At 49.9% G+C, this 15486-nt stretch overlaps 7 protein-coding genes across 7 annotated transcripts; 3 read left to right on the plus strand and 4 right to left on the minus strand.

Moving 5' to 3' along the window:
* Positions 1-27: 27 nt before the first annotated feature.
* On the minus strand, positions 28-1693 carry M430DRAFT_106790 (hypothetical protein; the record flags this gene model as incomplete). The annotated part of the gene is made up of 2 exons (XM_024861105.1): positions 28-1413; positions 1463-1693. 2 exons carry the CDS (start codon positions 1691-1693, stop codon positions 28-30), a joined length of 1617 nt encoding a protein of 538 aa, XP_024718382.1.
* Positions 1694-2391: 698 nt separating this feature from the next.
* Positions 2392-4841, plus strand: M430DRAFT_44319 (hypothetical protein; the record flags this gene model as incomplete). Its single annotated transcript, XM_024867689.1, has 5 exons — positions 2392-2873; positions 2955-3563; positions 3613-3762; positions 3824-3877; positions 3932-4841. Coding segments are annotated over 5 exons (1883 nt in total), but the record flags the coding sequence as incomplete, so codon positions are not given.
* Positions 4842-5238: 397 nt separating this feature from the next.
* Positions 5239-8583, minus strand: M430DRAFT_60634 (hypothetical protein). Its single transcript, XM_024868869.1, has 4 exons — positions 8242-8583; positions 7832-8108; positions 5763-7775; positions 5239-5702 (listed from the first exon to the last, which is right to left on the minus strand). The coding sequence occupies exons 2-4, from the start codon at positions 8100-8102 to the stop codon at positions 5269-5271; spliced, it is 2718 nt and encodes a 905-aa protein (XP_024718384.1). The 5' UTR covers positions 8103-8108; positions 8242-8583; the 3' UTR covers positions 5239-5268.
* Positions 8584-9230: 647 nt separating this feature from the next.
* On the minus strand, positions 9231-10822 carry M430DRAFT_125901 (hypothetical protein). The gene is made up of 6 exons (XM_024861967.1): positions 10650-10822; positions 10524-10599; positions 9957-10460; positions 9827-9900; positions 9582-9652; positions 9231-9532 (listed from the first exon to the last, which is right to left on the minus strand). The coding sequence occupies exons 1-6, from the start codon at positions 10694-10696 to the stop codon at positions 9432-9434; spliced, it is 873 nt and encodes a 290-aa protein (XP_024718385.1). The 5' UTR covers positions 10697-10822; the 3' UTR covers positions 9231-9431.
* Positions 10823-11531: 709 nt separating this feature from the next.
* On the minus strand, positions 11532-12952 carry M430DRAFT_144604 (hypothetical protein). The gene has a single exon (XM_024862898.1). The coding sequence runs from the start codon at positions 12495-12497 to the stop codon at positions 11577-11579; it is 921 nt and encodes a 306-aa protein (XP_024718386.1). The 5' UTR covers positions 12498-12952; the 3' UTR covers positions 11532-11576.
* M430DRAFT_170260 (hypothetical protein) lies at positions 12657-13042 on the plus strand. Its single transcript, XM_024863584.1, has one exon. The coding sequence runs from the start codon at positions 12816-12818 to the stop codon at positions 13011-13013; it is 198 nt and encodes a 65-aa protein (XP_024718387.1). The 5' UTR covers positions 12657-12815; the 3' UTR covers positions 13014-13042.
* Positions 13043-14572: 1530 nt separating this feature from the next.
* Positions 14573-15434, plus strand: M430DRAFT_170303 (hypothetical protein). The gene is made up of 5 exons (XM_024863585.1): positions 14573-14715; positions 14812-14863; positions 14923-15164; positions 15215-15267; positions 15342-15434. Exons 1-3 carry the CDS (start codon positions 14602-14604, stop codon positions 15066-15068), a joined length of 312 nt encoding a protein of 103 aa, XP_024718388.1. The 5' UTR covers positions 14573-14601; the 3' UTR covers positions 15069-15164; positions 15215-15267; positions 15342-15434.
* The last annotated feature ends 52 nt before the right edge of the window (positions 15435-15486 follow it).

Raw genomic sequence — 15486 nt, forward strand, 5'->3', positions numbered from 1 at the left:
GACGCCTGGTATCCAAGTCCCCCGAAATCATGAGTTATAATAGCAATATTCGTTAAAACAATCCTGGCAATCATCTGGTAATATCTGACCAGTCTTCATCATCAGTGCACATCCCAAGCACGTGCCCCACCCTTCCTTGCCCCCCTGACTCGCAACCTCCACGCCGTTAGCGATCATGGCGTCCGTCTCCGATTTCTCATATTGGAGTTGGAAGGTGGACACATTGCTCGCGAATGTGAAGTTGGCGTTCGGGAGGTACACGATGGTGATCTTACTCGGTTCCGCACACCCAAAGAAGGTGGCTCTCTTATTGAGACCCTTGGAGAGGAACGTCTCAACGGAAGGGATGAAGGGCATGCGCTTCAGACCACTGTTGAGTGATTGAACATATGTTGTGAGAAGCGAAGATCCATTGGGGTAGTTGTTGGTGTCGGCCGAGTTGTCATTGACAATGATGGCCGAAATGTTCCTTGCTGGTTGGAGGAGTGGGAAGAGGGGAACGTTCTGCCCCGCCTCGCCGCCGTCAGCTAGGCTTAAGTTCTCCTGTGCAGAAACGTTGTTGGCTGAATTGGTAGTCCCTGTTGACGAGTTATACTCGAAGAATGGGTTCCGATAGGTGGCGTATTGGTCTTCTGTGCCAACTTGGTGTACTACATCAAGGATCTTGACAAGGTCATCCGTGATGTTGGAGCCACCATTTCCATCAGGCGCGCTGATGCACACCTCGTTGAAGAGGTTACTGGACGTTCCGAGTACATAACCAAGATTATCGTAATTCGAAGTGCAGTTCCCGACGGGCGCTCCATTCTGCATCTCAGTGCCAAGATACCGTGTTTGAGTGAAGGCGCTGACATCGCTAGCCCAGCTGCCGAATTCATAGGGTGAAAACTCCCAAACCGTCGAATTCGGTCCTGGAACACACTCTCCGAGCCACGTCTTCACACCCTGACTCGTGATAATCGGATAAGGGACCGCATGGGATGTGAAGTTTGAAAGTTCAGCGACTGATGAAAGGGTGACCGCTGCACCCCCATCGGAACCTCCGAGGAGTTGGTAGGATAGGAGTCTTCCCCATGGATCCGTAAGGGTCGTATGGAAACCTGAGAGGTCTTTTTCGGCAATGTCCGTGATGATATCAGCGTAGGCAACTGCTGCCAAGAGATAATCGGGATCAAAAAGACTGTCTTGAAAAGCCTGCTTCCACAAGTTTTCTTTCAAGTAGCTGATGGTTGGGTAGTTGTTCCCAGAAAACGAGGATAGAAGCCAAGATCCACCGGAGAGACCGGCTTGGTAAGTTAAGCCCTGGAACAAGCCGCTTGTGCTGACATTACTGTCCCGGCCATCAAGACCCTGAATTACGCCGGCGCCGCTGAGAAGCGATCTATACCCACCACCGCTGGTAGTCAAGGCAACCTAGCATATGTCAATATTCTGTGAACGATGGCTGCCACGTGATACGTACTGTTGGCAAATTATCAGTATGAAATTGCGGGTTCGTCTTCAATAACCAAGCCTTCAGGCCCTCATCGGCAACCGCCTTTCTGGCCACTCTGTACGTCTCTTCATCGTCGGACAAACCATTTGCAGGTCGAACGAGGGGTCCCGACGGACAAGCCGCCGGTACTGGAACATAAGGCGACAATGCGTTGACAGCAACGGGCAGAACAAGAGACAGAAAGATGGGGGAAACCATCTTGGCTGTTCGAAGATGGGATCACCAAAAAAACGAAGAGATGAAGAGATGAGATGTGCCTCTGATGCTCTGTGTAACAAGCAGAGTGCGGGAAACTGATATATATGACATTGCTCTGGAGTCCCAGCCTTGCTGGAGGCAGGGGGGAGCTATACGGGATAATGGGATATTGTTACCTGCTGACACGGCTCCGTGAGACCCGATCTGAAGTCCTGCGTCTGCCACCAAGGGCGCCTTTCCTGATCCGGGCATTATGGCCCATTGACAGGAGGCCCTTGCTGTGAGCTTTGTACGAGAAGAGCAGAATGAAAAGGGGAATCTGATTTCCAGCCAATGCCAATTCCACGTGCTGAGTCGTGAGGGCGGGTGGCTGGCAAGCCACTCGGCTTTACTACCAGTTTGCTCGGCTCTGAACCGTCAGAGTGAGACGCCAGCCTTGTGAAAAAAGAAAAAACACATCGAATGGTGCAAGGCCGTGCGCTTCGTAGATTTATGTTTTGATCATGACGATTCTTTGAGACATGCGCTGCATATCAATCTAGTTGATGGGGGGACAGAAGGTGCACGACGATATCTCAACGGCGCTGGTCATCACGTGACGCCGCACGTGCCACATTTCCACGACAACCGGCATGGATTGTTGCTCGTATTGAAGGCGAGGTCCCTAGATAAGGTACCTAAGTAGAGAGCTGACAATACAATGGAGTCCCGAGCTAGAGGGATCACCGTCCTGGGTGTCCTGAGCACAGCTCTTCTTGCCCTCGTTGCCAGCTCCATTCTCAAAGATGTCTCAGAATCGAGTCTATATTGTGTATCTAGGGACTCCCCATTCTTCGTCACCACCTTGAATCCTTCTGTACCCCAAGCGAGTTGCTTTCGCATTCAACAAGGAATCTTCACAGAGGTTCTCACAGAAGAACCAACCTCCATTGACGAGGAAATCACGGTTCTAAATGGCTACGTTCTTCCTGGCATCATTGAGTCGCATGGTCACATCCTGCAGTATGGCGAGATGCTCGAATCTGTTTCTTTGTACGGCGCCCAGAGTGTCGGTGAAGTAAGGGCAAGGATCAAGGACTTCTTGAAAGCCCACGATGGTGGGGGATATGGCACGCGCGAGAAATGGATCCGGGGGGTTGGGTGGGATCAGGCCTATTTTGGAGGAGTAATGCCAACTGCGGTATGGTTTCTTCCACTCTTTAGTTTCAGAGACCTATGTCTCACCTTTATTCTTGAAGGGCTGGCACTGATGATTAAGTAGGAAGAGCTTGGCGCTGAACCAACCTTGGCAGACCTCTACATTATGCTTGATCGTGTGGATGTGCACTGCGTTTGGACGTCAAACAAGGTTCTGGATCTTCTACCAAAACCGTTACCTGATGCACCGCCTGGTGGTGTGATTGTAAAGGATCCCGGATTGGGTGTTTTCTGTGATAATGCCATGGATGCGATCATACTTCCCCTTGCACCAAAGCCAAACACCGCTCAAAAGACTCGCTGGTTCCAAACCGCAATGGCTGAGTTGAACAAGGTAGGTATAGTTGGGGTAGGGGATGCTGGCATGCGGGCAAAGGACGTTTCGATTCTCGAGTCGATGGCCGAGAATCAGGAGCTCAGTATTAGAATCAATGTGATGTTGGAATGCGTAGAGCGAAACACCTTTTGTCCAGATGAAGTTCGTGGATTGAAACTGCTCGATTCTCCAAGCGGGCTTGGAGACCATACATTGATGCTGGGTGGAGTAAAGATTTTTGCAGATGGAGCATTAGGGTCTTGGGGCGCTGCGTTGTTGAAACCATACACTGACAAACCAGAAACAAGCGGTACTATGCTGATAAATGAAACAGAGCTGACTACAGTGGTAAATCAGGTAAGTCTGGATGTTCGGTGCCGTCTCAAATACCTGCTGATATTGGTAGTGGTTTGATGCTGGCTTTCAAGTTAACGTACATGCAATCGGAGATCGAGCAAACCGAGCGGCAGTTGATGCCTTCGAATCCGCTCTCGGTCCCAACTGCGAAGCATGTAACGAAGGAAGACGCCTGAGGATTGAGCATGCTCAGATTATTGTTCGTAACCCGCGTAATTTCATTCTTCTTTCTTCTTCGTTAAATGCTGATCGGATGATAGGATCCTGAAGATCAGCTAAGGATTTCAAAAATGGGCATCATCCCCAGCATACAGGTTAGTTGGTATTTCCACGTTCCCCCCGATTTCCGGCAAGAACTAACGGCACAGCCCACGCATGCAACTTCGGACATGGCATATGCGCTGTCCCGATTAGGTCCCGAACGGCTTTCACACTCAGCATATCGAATGGCGAGCTTGTTTCCCTCTCAGAAAGTTGTTGACAGCGGATACCCTGGTCCCGTCTTAGGATCCGACTTCCCAGTTGAACCTCCAAACCCATTCCACGGCATGTACGCTGCTGTAACACGCCTCAACCCAGCAACAGGCACAAGCCCGTCTGGTGAAGGTGGCTGGTATCCTCAGGAAGCATTGACCGTCGAACAAGCTCTTCTTGGATTCACAAAGAACGCAGCTTATGGTTGGTTTCAGGAGGACAGGGCAGGAGCCATTGAAGTTGGCCGGTGGGCCGACTTCATTGTTGTAGACAGAAATATATGGGAAGATGTATCGGGGAGGAGTTTGAAAGATTTGACGGTTCGGGAGACGTGGATGGGGGGACGGAGGGTCTATCCCCGACAAGACTTTCAGGTCAAGGGAGGACCCAAAGCATCGTTCAAGGAAGCCATTATGGCTGTGCAGACCTCCCTGGCTCAATTATTCAAGCGGATGATGGGAGGCACAGGCCAGGAACTATAGCATATGGTTAGCTTAGACATCTAGTTAGCGTTGCATGGATTTGGACAACTCGTTGAGCATTACTGAACGGCTATGGGGTGTGTGCTGGCATTACCCTTTGATGGCGTTAGATCACTGTCATGGCCGGGTTGCTTTGGTCAACGAGTATTGCGAAAAGGTGGCTAAAGCCTCCAATACAGCTATACCTAGATAGATGCAAGAGGCAAGAAGTCCCGTGCTCCTTCCTTACCGGTCGAGAGGGACGGTTAGGTCGAGTACAAGTGCCGGTATGCAAGGTTAACAGCCTAGATAGAGTATTTTGAATCAAGGCGCGCTCTCTTCCAAATCATTGCCGCAGCTCTTGTGGTATTTTCTCCATGAAAGAAAGGCATTTTTGGCGGGGCTGGCTCATGCTAAAGCCACCTGATATTAGAACCCGACTCGGCTATATAAGGGGCTTCGGACGGTCAGTAAAAGGGGTACAGCAGGGATCAATCATCACGAAGAATCTCAAGGCATGCTCTCTTTAGACATGAGTTCTTTCATTTCGTCAGATTGCAGCAATACAACACGTCTATTTGATTCGTTGGGAGCAATGTTTTTTACGCCAAACACAGCATGACGTTGCGACCTATTGAACAGGAAGCATTCCCAACCCGAACATTACAAAATATGGATAGCAAAGATAAGACAATTTGCGTATATCCTACAGCAAATGTCACATCGGCCTGAGAAGCAGAGATGCGTGGATAAATTCACTAAGTCAGTAATCACCAGGGCCAATGATGGCCCCAGTGGTCACCTTCGTGGTGGCGGTCCCCTTCGCGGTGATGGTCGCCTTCACGGTGGTGATCCCCTTCGCGGTGATGGTGACCCCCACGGCGATGAGAAGGGGTTGGGATCGGAGGTGGGGGATAGTAGCCTGGCCCGATCGGAGGTGGTGGATAGTATCCGGGCCCGATCGGCGTAGAAAATGGAGGGACAATGAAGGAACTCTGGCTGGTGGGATCGGTTGGGGCTACTGTGGAAGATGGGGCGTAGTAGCCTGGGCTGCTTGGGATTGACCATAACGAGCTCGCTGAAGAATCGACGATTACACTTGAACTGCTAACTGGTGCCGTGCCAGTTGAGGTGACAAAAGTGGAAATGACCTGTGAGGTTGATATTTGAACAGTGGATGCAATCACAGAACTGGTGGAGACTCCTACGGAGAGGGGTTAGCAAAGTTCAACAAAGAATATCGATCCTTAGAGCTTTGTCTTACCACCAACTACGGACGATGTTACTCCGCTGTTGGATGAGACAGCTGATGAGTAAATGCTCGAGGTGCTTGGTGAGCTGCTCGTCACAATCGGTCCGATCGACATACTACTTCCTGTACCTGTCGGCCAAACAAGAGAGGTGAAATTGAAAGACCATGAAGGTGCGGTGTAAGTTGTAGACCAAAAAGATATGGAAGTAGTGACTCCGCTTGCGAGGCTCGTTGATGATGGAACGCTACCAGAAGCAGTTGGTCCTACTAGAGAAGTTGAATTAAAGCCTGTCGGATATGGAACGGATGATGGCCACGATGACGTTCCAACGCCTCCTCCCAGACTTGTGGTCGAAGGGGAGCTCCCGGTTCCGGTAGGACCAACAAGAGAGCTTGAATTGGAGGACGTAGGATAAGGCGCCGTCGAAAATCCTACGGTTCCAGTGGGCCCAACAAGAGAACTGGAGTTCGAAGGTATCGGATATGGTGCCGTCGAAGATCCAGAAACACTGGATGACAAAGTGAAAGGAGCGGAGCCTGATGGCCTGACAGTTGACAGACTAGAAGTTGAATTTGGATAAAGTGGAGTAGAACTTGTGATACTTCCGCCTGCACTTGATGAGCTCGTACCGATGGAGACACCAGTATATATTGAACTGCTGGTGCCTATGGGTCTTGAAGTTGAGTTGGACGTGGGATATGAGGTATAAGATAGTCCTGAAGAAGGCAAAACCCCGCTAGATGCAACGAAACCCGTTGATGTTGAGATTCCCGTCCCACTTGCAGAAGAAGTCGAATTTGCAGGGAAAGGGGGAGCGCTGGAGCTTGGGATACCTGATGTTAACGAACTACTAGATTGCGGCGAGGTACTAAGTGGGACAGGAATCGATGTCGTAGGTGTACTACCAGTGGATAACAGAATTGACGAAGAAGAGTAGCTGCTTTGGCCAACAATCGAAGACGAGCTGCTGTTCTGGTAAGGTGCCAAGCTTGAAGATGTTGGCACTGTGATGGTGATGGACGAGGTCAAGTTAGATGTCGAGGTGGGTGATACACCCGTGATGCCACTAACAACTGAGGACGAGTACCCAGTGGAGGAGGGCGCTGTTACCGTACTCAGAAGAGATGACGGAATTGTCGTCGTGCCACCCACGGTGGATATTGTACTTGATGTGTCACTTGAAACAGTCGAGCTCGGATATAGAACTGAAGAGGTGGATGATGATTGAAGGAGGCTGGATCCCGTCCCCGATGTTGATGTAGACAAATTGATAGAAGATGTTTCTGTGATTGTCTCGGTAATTTGACTAGTCGATAGAGTGATACTCTCGCTGACGCTGGTGCTTGATAAAACTGTGGGAGCGGAAGTTGGTAGGGAGGAGGGAATCGTATACCCAGGTGATGAAGGTGTTGTCTCGGAACCTGGAAAACTCGAAGCTGACCGGGTAGATTCGTGAGTATTTATAGTTGAGAAGGACGGTGATGTCACAACTCCTGGTATAGTTAATGAAGGAATCGTACTCCAACTTTCGGACGGAAAGCTCGTACTCCAACTTTCGGACGGAAAGCTCGTACTCCAACTTTCGGACGGAAAGTTACTGCTCGCCCAAGATGAGGTTTCTTCAACTATTGAAGACGTGCTCGGATGAAGCGATGTTGAAGATAGAAGGGAACTTGTAGCAGTGCTAGGGAAGAGACACGAGCAGGCAGACGAGATTTGAGAAGATGAACCGTGGCATTGGGATACAAAAAGTGGAAGTCCGGCTGATGCAGTGTTTATTGTGCTGGTATATGTCGCACAAAACCCCGCTACAATGGTCGGTGAACGAATGAATTCACGTAGACAGTTGTTATGATGGCAGTCCAGTGGTGGAGCAGTTGATGTAGGAGCAGCCGACGTTGTTGGTGAGCTGTGAGGGATGCTGGAAATGGAGGAGGTAGGCAAGCCAGAAGATGAACCAGTGGCTGTGCTGGGTTCAATGACAGAAGTTTCGGTTGACTCAAAGGCCGTGGACGAACTGAAGACTGAAAGAACCAATAGTGTGAGCTTCAAGTCGCTCCTGGATTCGGGGATGACTTACTGGAGCTTTCAGGACTGGAGGAAGTAGCTTCTCCAGAGTCTTCGGAAGTTCTTGAGACGCCGGAGCTTGAACTGCTCTGGATAGTGGGAAGAGGGCCATAGCCTCCATAGGAGTACCCACCGTACGGAGGAGGCTCATAAACCGAGTACTGACGCGGTTCATACTCACGACGGTGTGGCTTCATCCAGTGGGGCACTGCCTGGGTTACTGGAACCAAGATGAGAAGCACAGCCGTTGACAGAAGGCTGGCTTCAAGAATTTGGTTCTTCATCTTGTCCTAATGAAACAACGCGTCAGCCATCATTCTCTTCGGGCGGTGTTCCTTCGAGTGGATGATAGTGCTACCCTCTCCACGAGTATGTCTAGTCTGATTGTAGGAATGGACTTCTTAATGAAAACCAGGCACGTACTTACTTAAGGCTACCCTTTGCAGCGAGAAGGCCGGATGGAGACGTGAACAAACGAGTGTGGTGCTTCCAAAGCTGATGATGGGTGACAGGAGAGATAGGTGTATTGTATCTAGTATGAAGGACAAAGTCTCTTCGAAGACCAGGACGTCGATTCGAAGGGCTGTCAGCTTTGACAGGGCTGAAGGCAGATGAAGAGGAAGGAAAAGGAGATTGCAGAGGACGTCGAGGAGACAATATATATGGGCATCGCTTGGGAGGGGATAGTAGCCCGGAGCCTCCCGCTCCAATTCGAAAAATAGAAAGTGCACCATCCACATCTTCTCTGTTTACACCGGATTCCACATATTCACAGCCCTTTCACTTTCTCCTCCCCCCGTTTCATCGGCGGGGTACGGGGCAAGTACCCGCACCGTATCTACTACTCGTGAGACTAACTCAAGGCCTCGCCGTCGTGTCCTTAGGAATTCTGTGAGAAGCCTCATGTGTCTCTGGACTCTCTGCTTGAGATGCGCTGAGCTGCTAGGAACAGCGGGATGTCTGTAGAGCATCAATGTATCTAGGCAATAGTTGTACCTGACGAGACAGCAGCCTTCCGCCTTCCGCGGCGTACGAGAACAGAATCCTGTCATCCATCACCTGATCTGGTGGGACGTCAACCGGGGCTCCGTCTTCCACTATAGTAGCTGCCGATCTGTAAACCTGCAGATCTACCGTCGACTTCGGATACTGGCTTCAGATGCCGATGTGGGTTTGTTTGAAGTAGGACTTGAGCAACCCGGTTGGCCCATCTAAGAAAAGGATTGACCAAAAGTCACAGGAAGAAATGCACAGCGGTCACTCATATTCTGGGACCCGAGAAACTTTGGGAAACCTTACATGCAATATATGCAGATGCGGTGACCTATAGCTATGAGATGGAGTGTCAACCCGACAAGCCCCCTTTCCTGCTTCCTGCTCAGCTCTGCGTCTCCACTCCCCGCGTAATTTACCCTGAAATAAAATACCCAGCCATAAGGAACAAACGAATAATGCAGGGGTGAAAACAAGACTTGAAGAAAAGAAGATCATCAAAGTCGTGGCTTGGTGCGAAGACAGCACTGTTACCTGAAGCGAGTGGTCGGCAGCATCTCAACGAGAAAATGGTTGCACGAATCCAATTCTAATTTCGGGTGGCTGCATCTCTGCTCTCCCTACTCGGTCTTTTTGCCTCCTCCTCGAGATTTCTGGGTCGTCATCTCAGTCATAGAAGTATTGTTAGCCTCTATATCTGCTGCCCATAATGCAGCGCCAACTAGGAATAATCAGCTTGTGCTAAAACTGGATGGGGAGGCGCATGTGACCTGTGTTGGTGAACGAGAAGAAAATGGATGCGACTGGAACAAGTTCCAGGAATGTGGCAACAGTGCCAAACCTAGCAAGAACTTAGCATCTGTAAATTTCCTCCACTCCCATCCTGCGTGGCTCAAGACCAGTACCAGTGGACATTACAAGAGAGAGTGATATCAGACAGGAAGCTTGAAATCAGAGCGCTTATCACCTGCGCGAGGTGATGCCCCGTCTGCTATTGGGTTTCACTCAGACTTACGCTGTATACGGAGCGGTGTTCTCCTTAAGCCAAGCCTCTCTTTCTGATTGCGGCCATTTTTTGAGTTGGAAGTACTGAAGCAATGCCATCAGTTTTGTTGCCAGCAAATACGATCGTACTCGTGACTTACACGGTTGTGAACTGAGTAGCCCCGGGTGCGACCCTGTAGGAGCACAAACATGGCCGTTCCAACCACAGGAATAAAATTCAAGGGTAGATACAGGACATATCTCACTAGTGACTTTGTCGAAAAGTTGTCGAACGGCGACTTGAGCAACTTCCCTAACTTGCCAATCGGGTCACCGAAATTCCCCGCTTTCAGCTGACGGCCTTCAGCCACCACAGCTGTTTGGTTTCTGGCGAGGAGAACCCCATCGAATGTATCGACTAAAGTATCCTGGATTAGGAATCTCCTGGAAAGGAAGGTTATGATAGCAGAACTCTCGCTAAGGGTCAAAAGAGCCGTAGAGAATGCCGCAAGTGGCCCATTGACGAAGACCAGAACGGCCAGTTGCGGGACGTATGCGAAGACAAACATAAAACTCACCACCCCAACCGAGAGCGTCATAGTTGGGGCGAGCTTGGAGAGGAGGGGTTTCCATAATGTCCGATGGCTGAGGAAGTAGAAGATACCCTGTGGAGCGTCAGAGGGTGCTCGGTTCAGAAGATCAATCCACAGCCGCCACGACCAACTGACCTTGATAGGATATAAGTAGGCTCCAGATTTAGCAGCTGATTGTGCCAGATCTTTTGCTTTGTTAAAATCCTCAATTCTATAATTGTTAGCGCTTTTGATCTCGTGCATTCCCGGGGACGAACTCACGCAACCTCCTTCGCCTTCGCTTTGGCATTATCGAGCACGCTTGACATTTTTGAGTTCTCTCTTCGGGATCGTTGTAAAATCTCGCAAGGATTCCTTTGGAAATGCGCAATAGCTTTTTTTGTGAATTCTTCATGAAGAGCTCTGGTTAACCAACAATATCCTGTTCATCTTCATCCCAAAAGCAGTGTCGTCATTGGCGCCCTCGCCACAAGCTCCTCCATCCAGGGGTTTGCACCCCCCATGCTTAGTCAGCTTGTGGCTGCATGTTCGACAACAGCAACGACAACATAGACAGCTTCGATTGAAGAACTCTCATCGCCCGGCCCGTCTAGCTGTCGCTGATGATATCTTTGATGTTCCTTTCTAGGTGGCAAACATGCATACCTGCAGCTTGTCCTGGACATCTCAGGTTGTGTCCTGACTCAGATATGGATCTCTGGCAATCTATCCGCTGCTAATCTTGATGATAGGTTCCACAGGGCTACCTGGTGATTGCAGGTAGTACGGTCGAGTACCTCATCTGGCCGTTGTCGATCTCCAAGGCACGAATACCCCTGAGCTCTCGCGAAGTCGTACGGCACCACCCCGCGGGGTAATTAATCCAACGGCCCCTGACCTCTTCAAAATCAACGTCAGGACTTCACATGGAATACTCCACATTCTGCATTCAGCACAAAGACGATGATTCTAGTCATGTGGTCTTGACATTTCCTCGTTTCTATCTTGATCATGGCTCTGTGCCTTAAACTATTTCATGATGCAACTGCAAAAGCGACATCCCTTCATGAAACGCAGCAAAATCTGTTCTCGCTCGCTATACCCTTATTAACGCCTTTATATCTTCCCACAACGCCATGGCGTATGCCTCCACCAACTCCGAGAAATGCAAGTCAGGAAAATCTCGAGATCAAAACATAGCTCTTGCTATCATGCCGCGATCTCCTCAGCGTTGCCCTCCTTGAGCTCAACCTTCTTTAATGCAGCAGCAAGCTCTTCTTGTTGGCGCTTCTGCTCCGCCTCGTAGAGGAATTGAGCATACTTGCTTCTCTTGTTGTGGATACCACACTCCGTCTTCGCCTGGCCCTTCCATCGCCCGGCTCTCTCATCTTCTCCCTCCTTGACGGGTTCGGTAGAGTGCCAATCGCCAACACTCTTGTAACCCCGGTCCAACAACTCGTTGTATGGAACGTTGTTCTCCCTGATGTAGTCCTCCACTTGCTTGAAGCTCCAGCTTGCCAACGGGTTGATCTTGATCAGCCCCGCCTCGTCGACTTCGATGATTTCCAGACTCTCGCGCTTCGCTCCCTGAGACCGACGACGACCAGTCAAAACAGCCGCGACGGATAGATCCGAGTAGGCTCGTTGTGCGGGCTCAACCTTGGCAACCCAATCGTACAGATCGGGGTTTGTCTTCCAGAGTTCCTTTCCGTGTTTTGCTTCGAATTCGGCCGCAGTGGAACAACCCTCGGGTTTGTAGACGTGAAGGTTGACATTGGGGTACCTGACCTTGGTCTTCTCGACGAGGTCCAGGGTTTCCTGGAAATGGTACAGGGTATCGAGGAAAATTGCGTCGATTGAGGGTGCTGATGGAGTTTCGGTCTGAAGTTTAGAGAGCATGTCTAGGGTGACGAGACCAGAGACACCGAAGGCCGTCGTTTGGTAGAGATTTGGGAAAGCGATCTTGCACCAGCGGAGGATATCCATGGGCTCGAGGTTGTTGAGGGTGCTGTTGAGGAACTTGAGGTGTTCTTTAGTGAGAACAATCTGAGGAAGGCTGCTGGCGGATGAAGCCCCTGAGGCATAGCCAGACTCGAGGTTCGAGCTGGACGATTCGCGGTGGGCGCCCATTTTGACGTGGCTGGTGTTGAAAGTATGGATTTGGAAAGAGGCAAGGGGTAGAGAATGCTTCTTGCTCTTTGGCAGGAAGACAAATCGGGTATATCAGGGGCGAGAGGGGCCAATGATGTGATCTCGAGGAGGGATGATGTGCTTGAGGATATGATGCAGCAGAGAATTGAGCACAAGAAGGCAAGGTAAGATGATGACACAAGCAATGTCTCACGCGGATTCAAAGGCAGACAAGAGGAGGGGAGAGAGCAGAAAGCAGAAGGCAAAAGGGAAAAGGGAAAAGGGAAAAGGGAAAATGTGGGAGGAGGGCACACACATATGAGATCAACAAGGAAGAATGGGGAGGCCAGTGACAGGCTCCATCAAAGGCAGATGCGTACGGTAGGTTCCTGCTTAGTAGTGACCCTCCCTTACCTTACCTTTTGCCCGATCAAAGCGTTTACGAGCCATGGCCGTTTCCCCTGCTGGCCTGGCCATGAGAAATTTGCCCGGCCGACGTCGCCATCACGGCCATGACATTGATACTCTTTTGCTGCTTTGCAGGCCCCTCCAAATTGCGTGCTCGCCGCTAGTACGTTTTCAGGGAAAACGGTAACGCCGGCCGCCGGTGGGCTGCCTGGCAGCCTTAGGTGGAAAGCCTGGGACCCCGCTGAAACCCGGAAGCGAGCGTCTGCCATTGGCTGTGCCGACCAGGAGCACGGCACTCGGGGCGCTTTGCGGTAAGGCTCTCTCCCAGACCATTAATAATCGATCTCGCCCCCACATTTTCGGGGGACGTGCCGCAGGGGCAATGAAGCACGCCATTACACGTGATGTCTGTCAGGTGCTGGAGCCGGCTGAAATCATCAGGAAGTCGTCGGATTGAATCGGCGGGTGTCTTTATCCTCCGATTTCTGGACATGGCTCTTGCGTGGTCTTGTCGGTATTGTAAGGCTCACGTTTCAACTGAACAACTCCCCTCGATCCGTGTGTTACAGGCATGTAAGGTATATACCGTACAGGGACGACGTCTTCTAGATTTGGGAAGGCCTTAACATCTGAATGTGCCCAAGTCAAGTATTCCGGTTACCGTCAGGGCGTCGCTCGCTTCCTGGGAGCCGTTGAGTTACTGTGAAGAGCGAGGCGGAGAGTTCAGAGGAGCCGGTCAAGATCAAGGACATCGTTAAAAGGAGGAGCTCGGCCGTCCGTTTGCAAGTGTGTCCCTGGATACCTTACTTCTAATGCCGGTGTTGTCAAACTCGATCCAAAGCCTTATGATATTGACACTGACAGTTCGCTACGCAAAGTTGACATGCGCATGATGTCACCGACACAGAGTCTCTTGATCTAGCGGATAGTACCCGAGAAACAGTTGCAATTCAGAGCCGTGTTATACCCAATCTACACATCGCCTTCAGACTAGCTCTAGGTATGGTCCAGAAACTGCTGGCTACCTAGGTATTCTCCTGTAAATACCAGATGTCGAGCTCCGCATCCTCATTGGAGGAATTAAGCGAATCGCAACGAGCCCCCTTTCCCAAGATCAGGTATGTTTTCGAGAGCGATACTGTGCACCATAATACGGAAATCACATACAATCCTGCAGTTGCCCATAGAATTTACTAGGTTTTTATATTGCCTTCATCCAAAAGCTTCAAGTACGGGTAAATATTCAAACTCCGCGAAGATGTATCAACTCCTTTGACGATCATGACCAGGTAAGCCATCGCCGGCATTCAAAACCAGCACATTTTCCTGTGTGAACGATGCACAAAACGAAGATAAGCAAAGCTTAGTTAGCCAAGGGCATTTTATACTTGATTCCTAAGAGTAGCGGGTAGTGATTTGCCAATTCCCGAATGCCTTTGAACTATCCAGAGGAAACCCTTCCAGCGATTTATATTTCTGATGCATGGATGTGCGTCCTGCAGGATAATGCATGATAAGTTCGAAGTTGGCCCATGAGGTAAGTTCTTGCAGATGAAAAGCCTCATAGTGATTCATTTTATAAAAATGTCGGGGAACGCTGGCATTCTTTCTGCTACTTCGCGGCATTGCCAGTTCCAGCAAGACTGCAGTCGATACGTTTCCAGCGCCCCTCGTCAATAACCACGGCAGAAGCAAAATGAAAGAAAGGGTCCTGGTACATAGTCCGACCAGCGTGCGATGTTTTCGAGACTCAAAGAAAAGACAAGAAGTCAAAGAAGATCAGACAGAACCAGAGTCTCAAGATCCCGAGGTACGTCCAGTAGTCCAAAAAAAGAAAAAAGAGAAACATACAACAGCAGGTATTCGCTGGTGGTCACCCACCCAACTACTAATCTGCCGATCTAAGGCTTGTGTATGGCAGAGCGGACGGGATGCCCAATTCTCCTTAGTCTATGGTCGTATGTATCCGCTTCTATCTTATTTTACCACATAGACTAATCATCAATATCTGGCACAGCGAAAAAATTACAAAAAAGAAACGAACATACAACAGTAGGTATTCGCTGGTGGTCACCCACCCAACTACTAATCTACCGATCTGAGGCTTATGTATGGCAGAGCGGACGGGATGCCCAGTTCTCCTCAGTCTGTGGTCGTATGTGACTACTATTCTTTCATTTGGTCTCATATACCAACAAGTAAAACCCAGGCATTGCAAAACTGCGGTGGGAAGTTCAACCAGATATATCTTGTTCATACGTTAGTATAATTCCAAAGCATGGCATTCGAATAGTACTGAAATAACGAAGACTCTCTGCTTACTGCTCCTGCAAGTCTAAGGAGAGAGGTTGTTGTCATAAAGGTATCATCATTGACTTCCATAAAATATATTTCGCCGACCATCCAACTTTAAGCAGATCCTAACCGTTATATCAGTTGCTCATAAATGATCCATAAAAAGTGCTTTCTGCATCCAAGTCCTACAAATACACGCTCGGTAAGATTGCAATGCTACCGTTGTTCAAACCATCAAGCATCTTCCTCCTCGCTTTCCGCGGTCTCCGCCACGTTACCGTGTATA

This window comes from Amorphotheca resinae (genome assembly GCF_003019875.1).
Source record: "Amorphotheca resinae ATCC 22711 unplaced genomic scaffold M430scaffold_10, whole genome shotgun sequence".
Lineage (NCBI taxonomy): Eukaryota > Fungi > Ascomycota > Leotiomycetes > Helotiales > Amorphothecaceae > Amorphotheca > Amorphotheca resinae.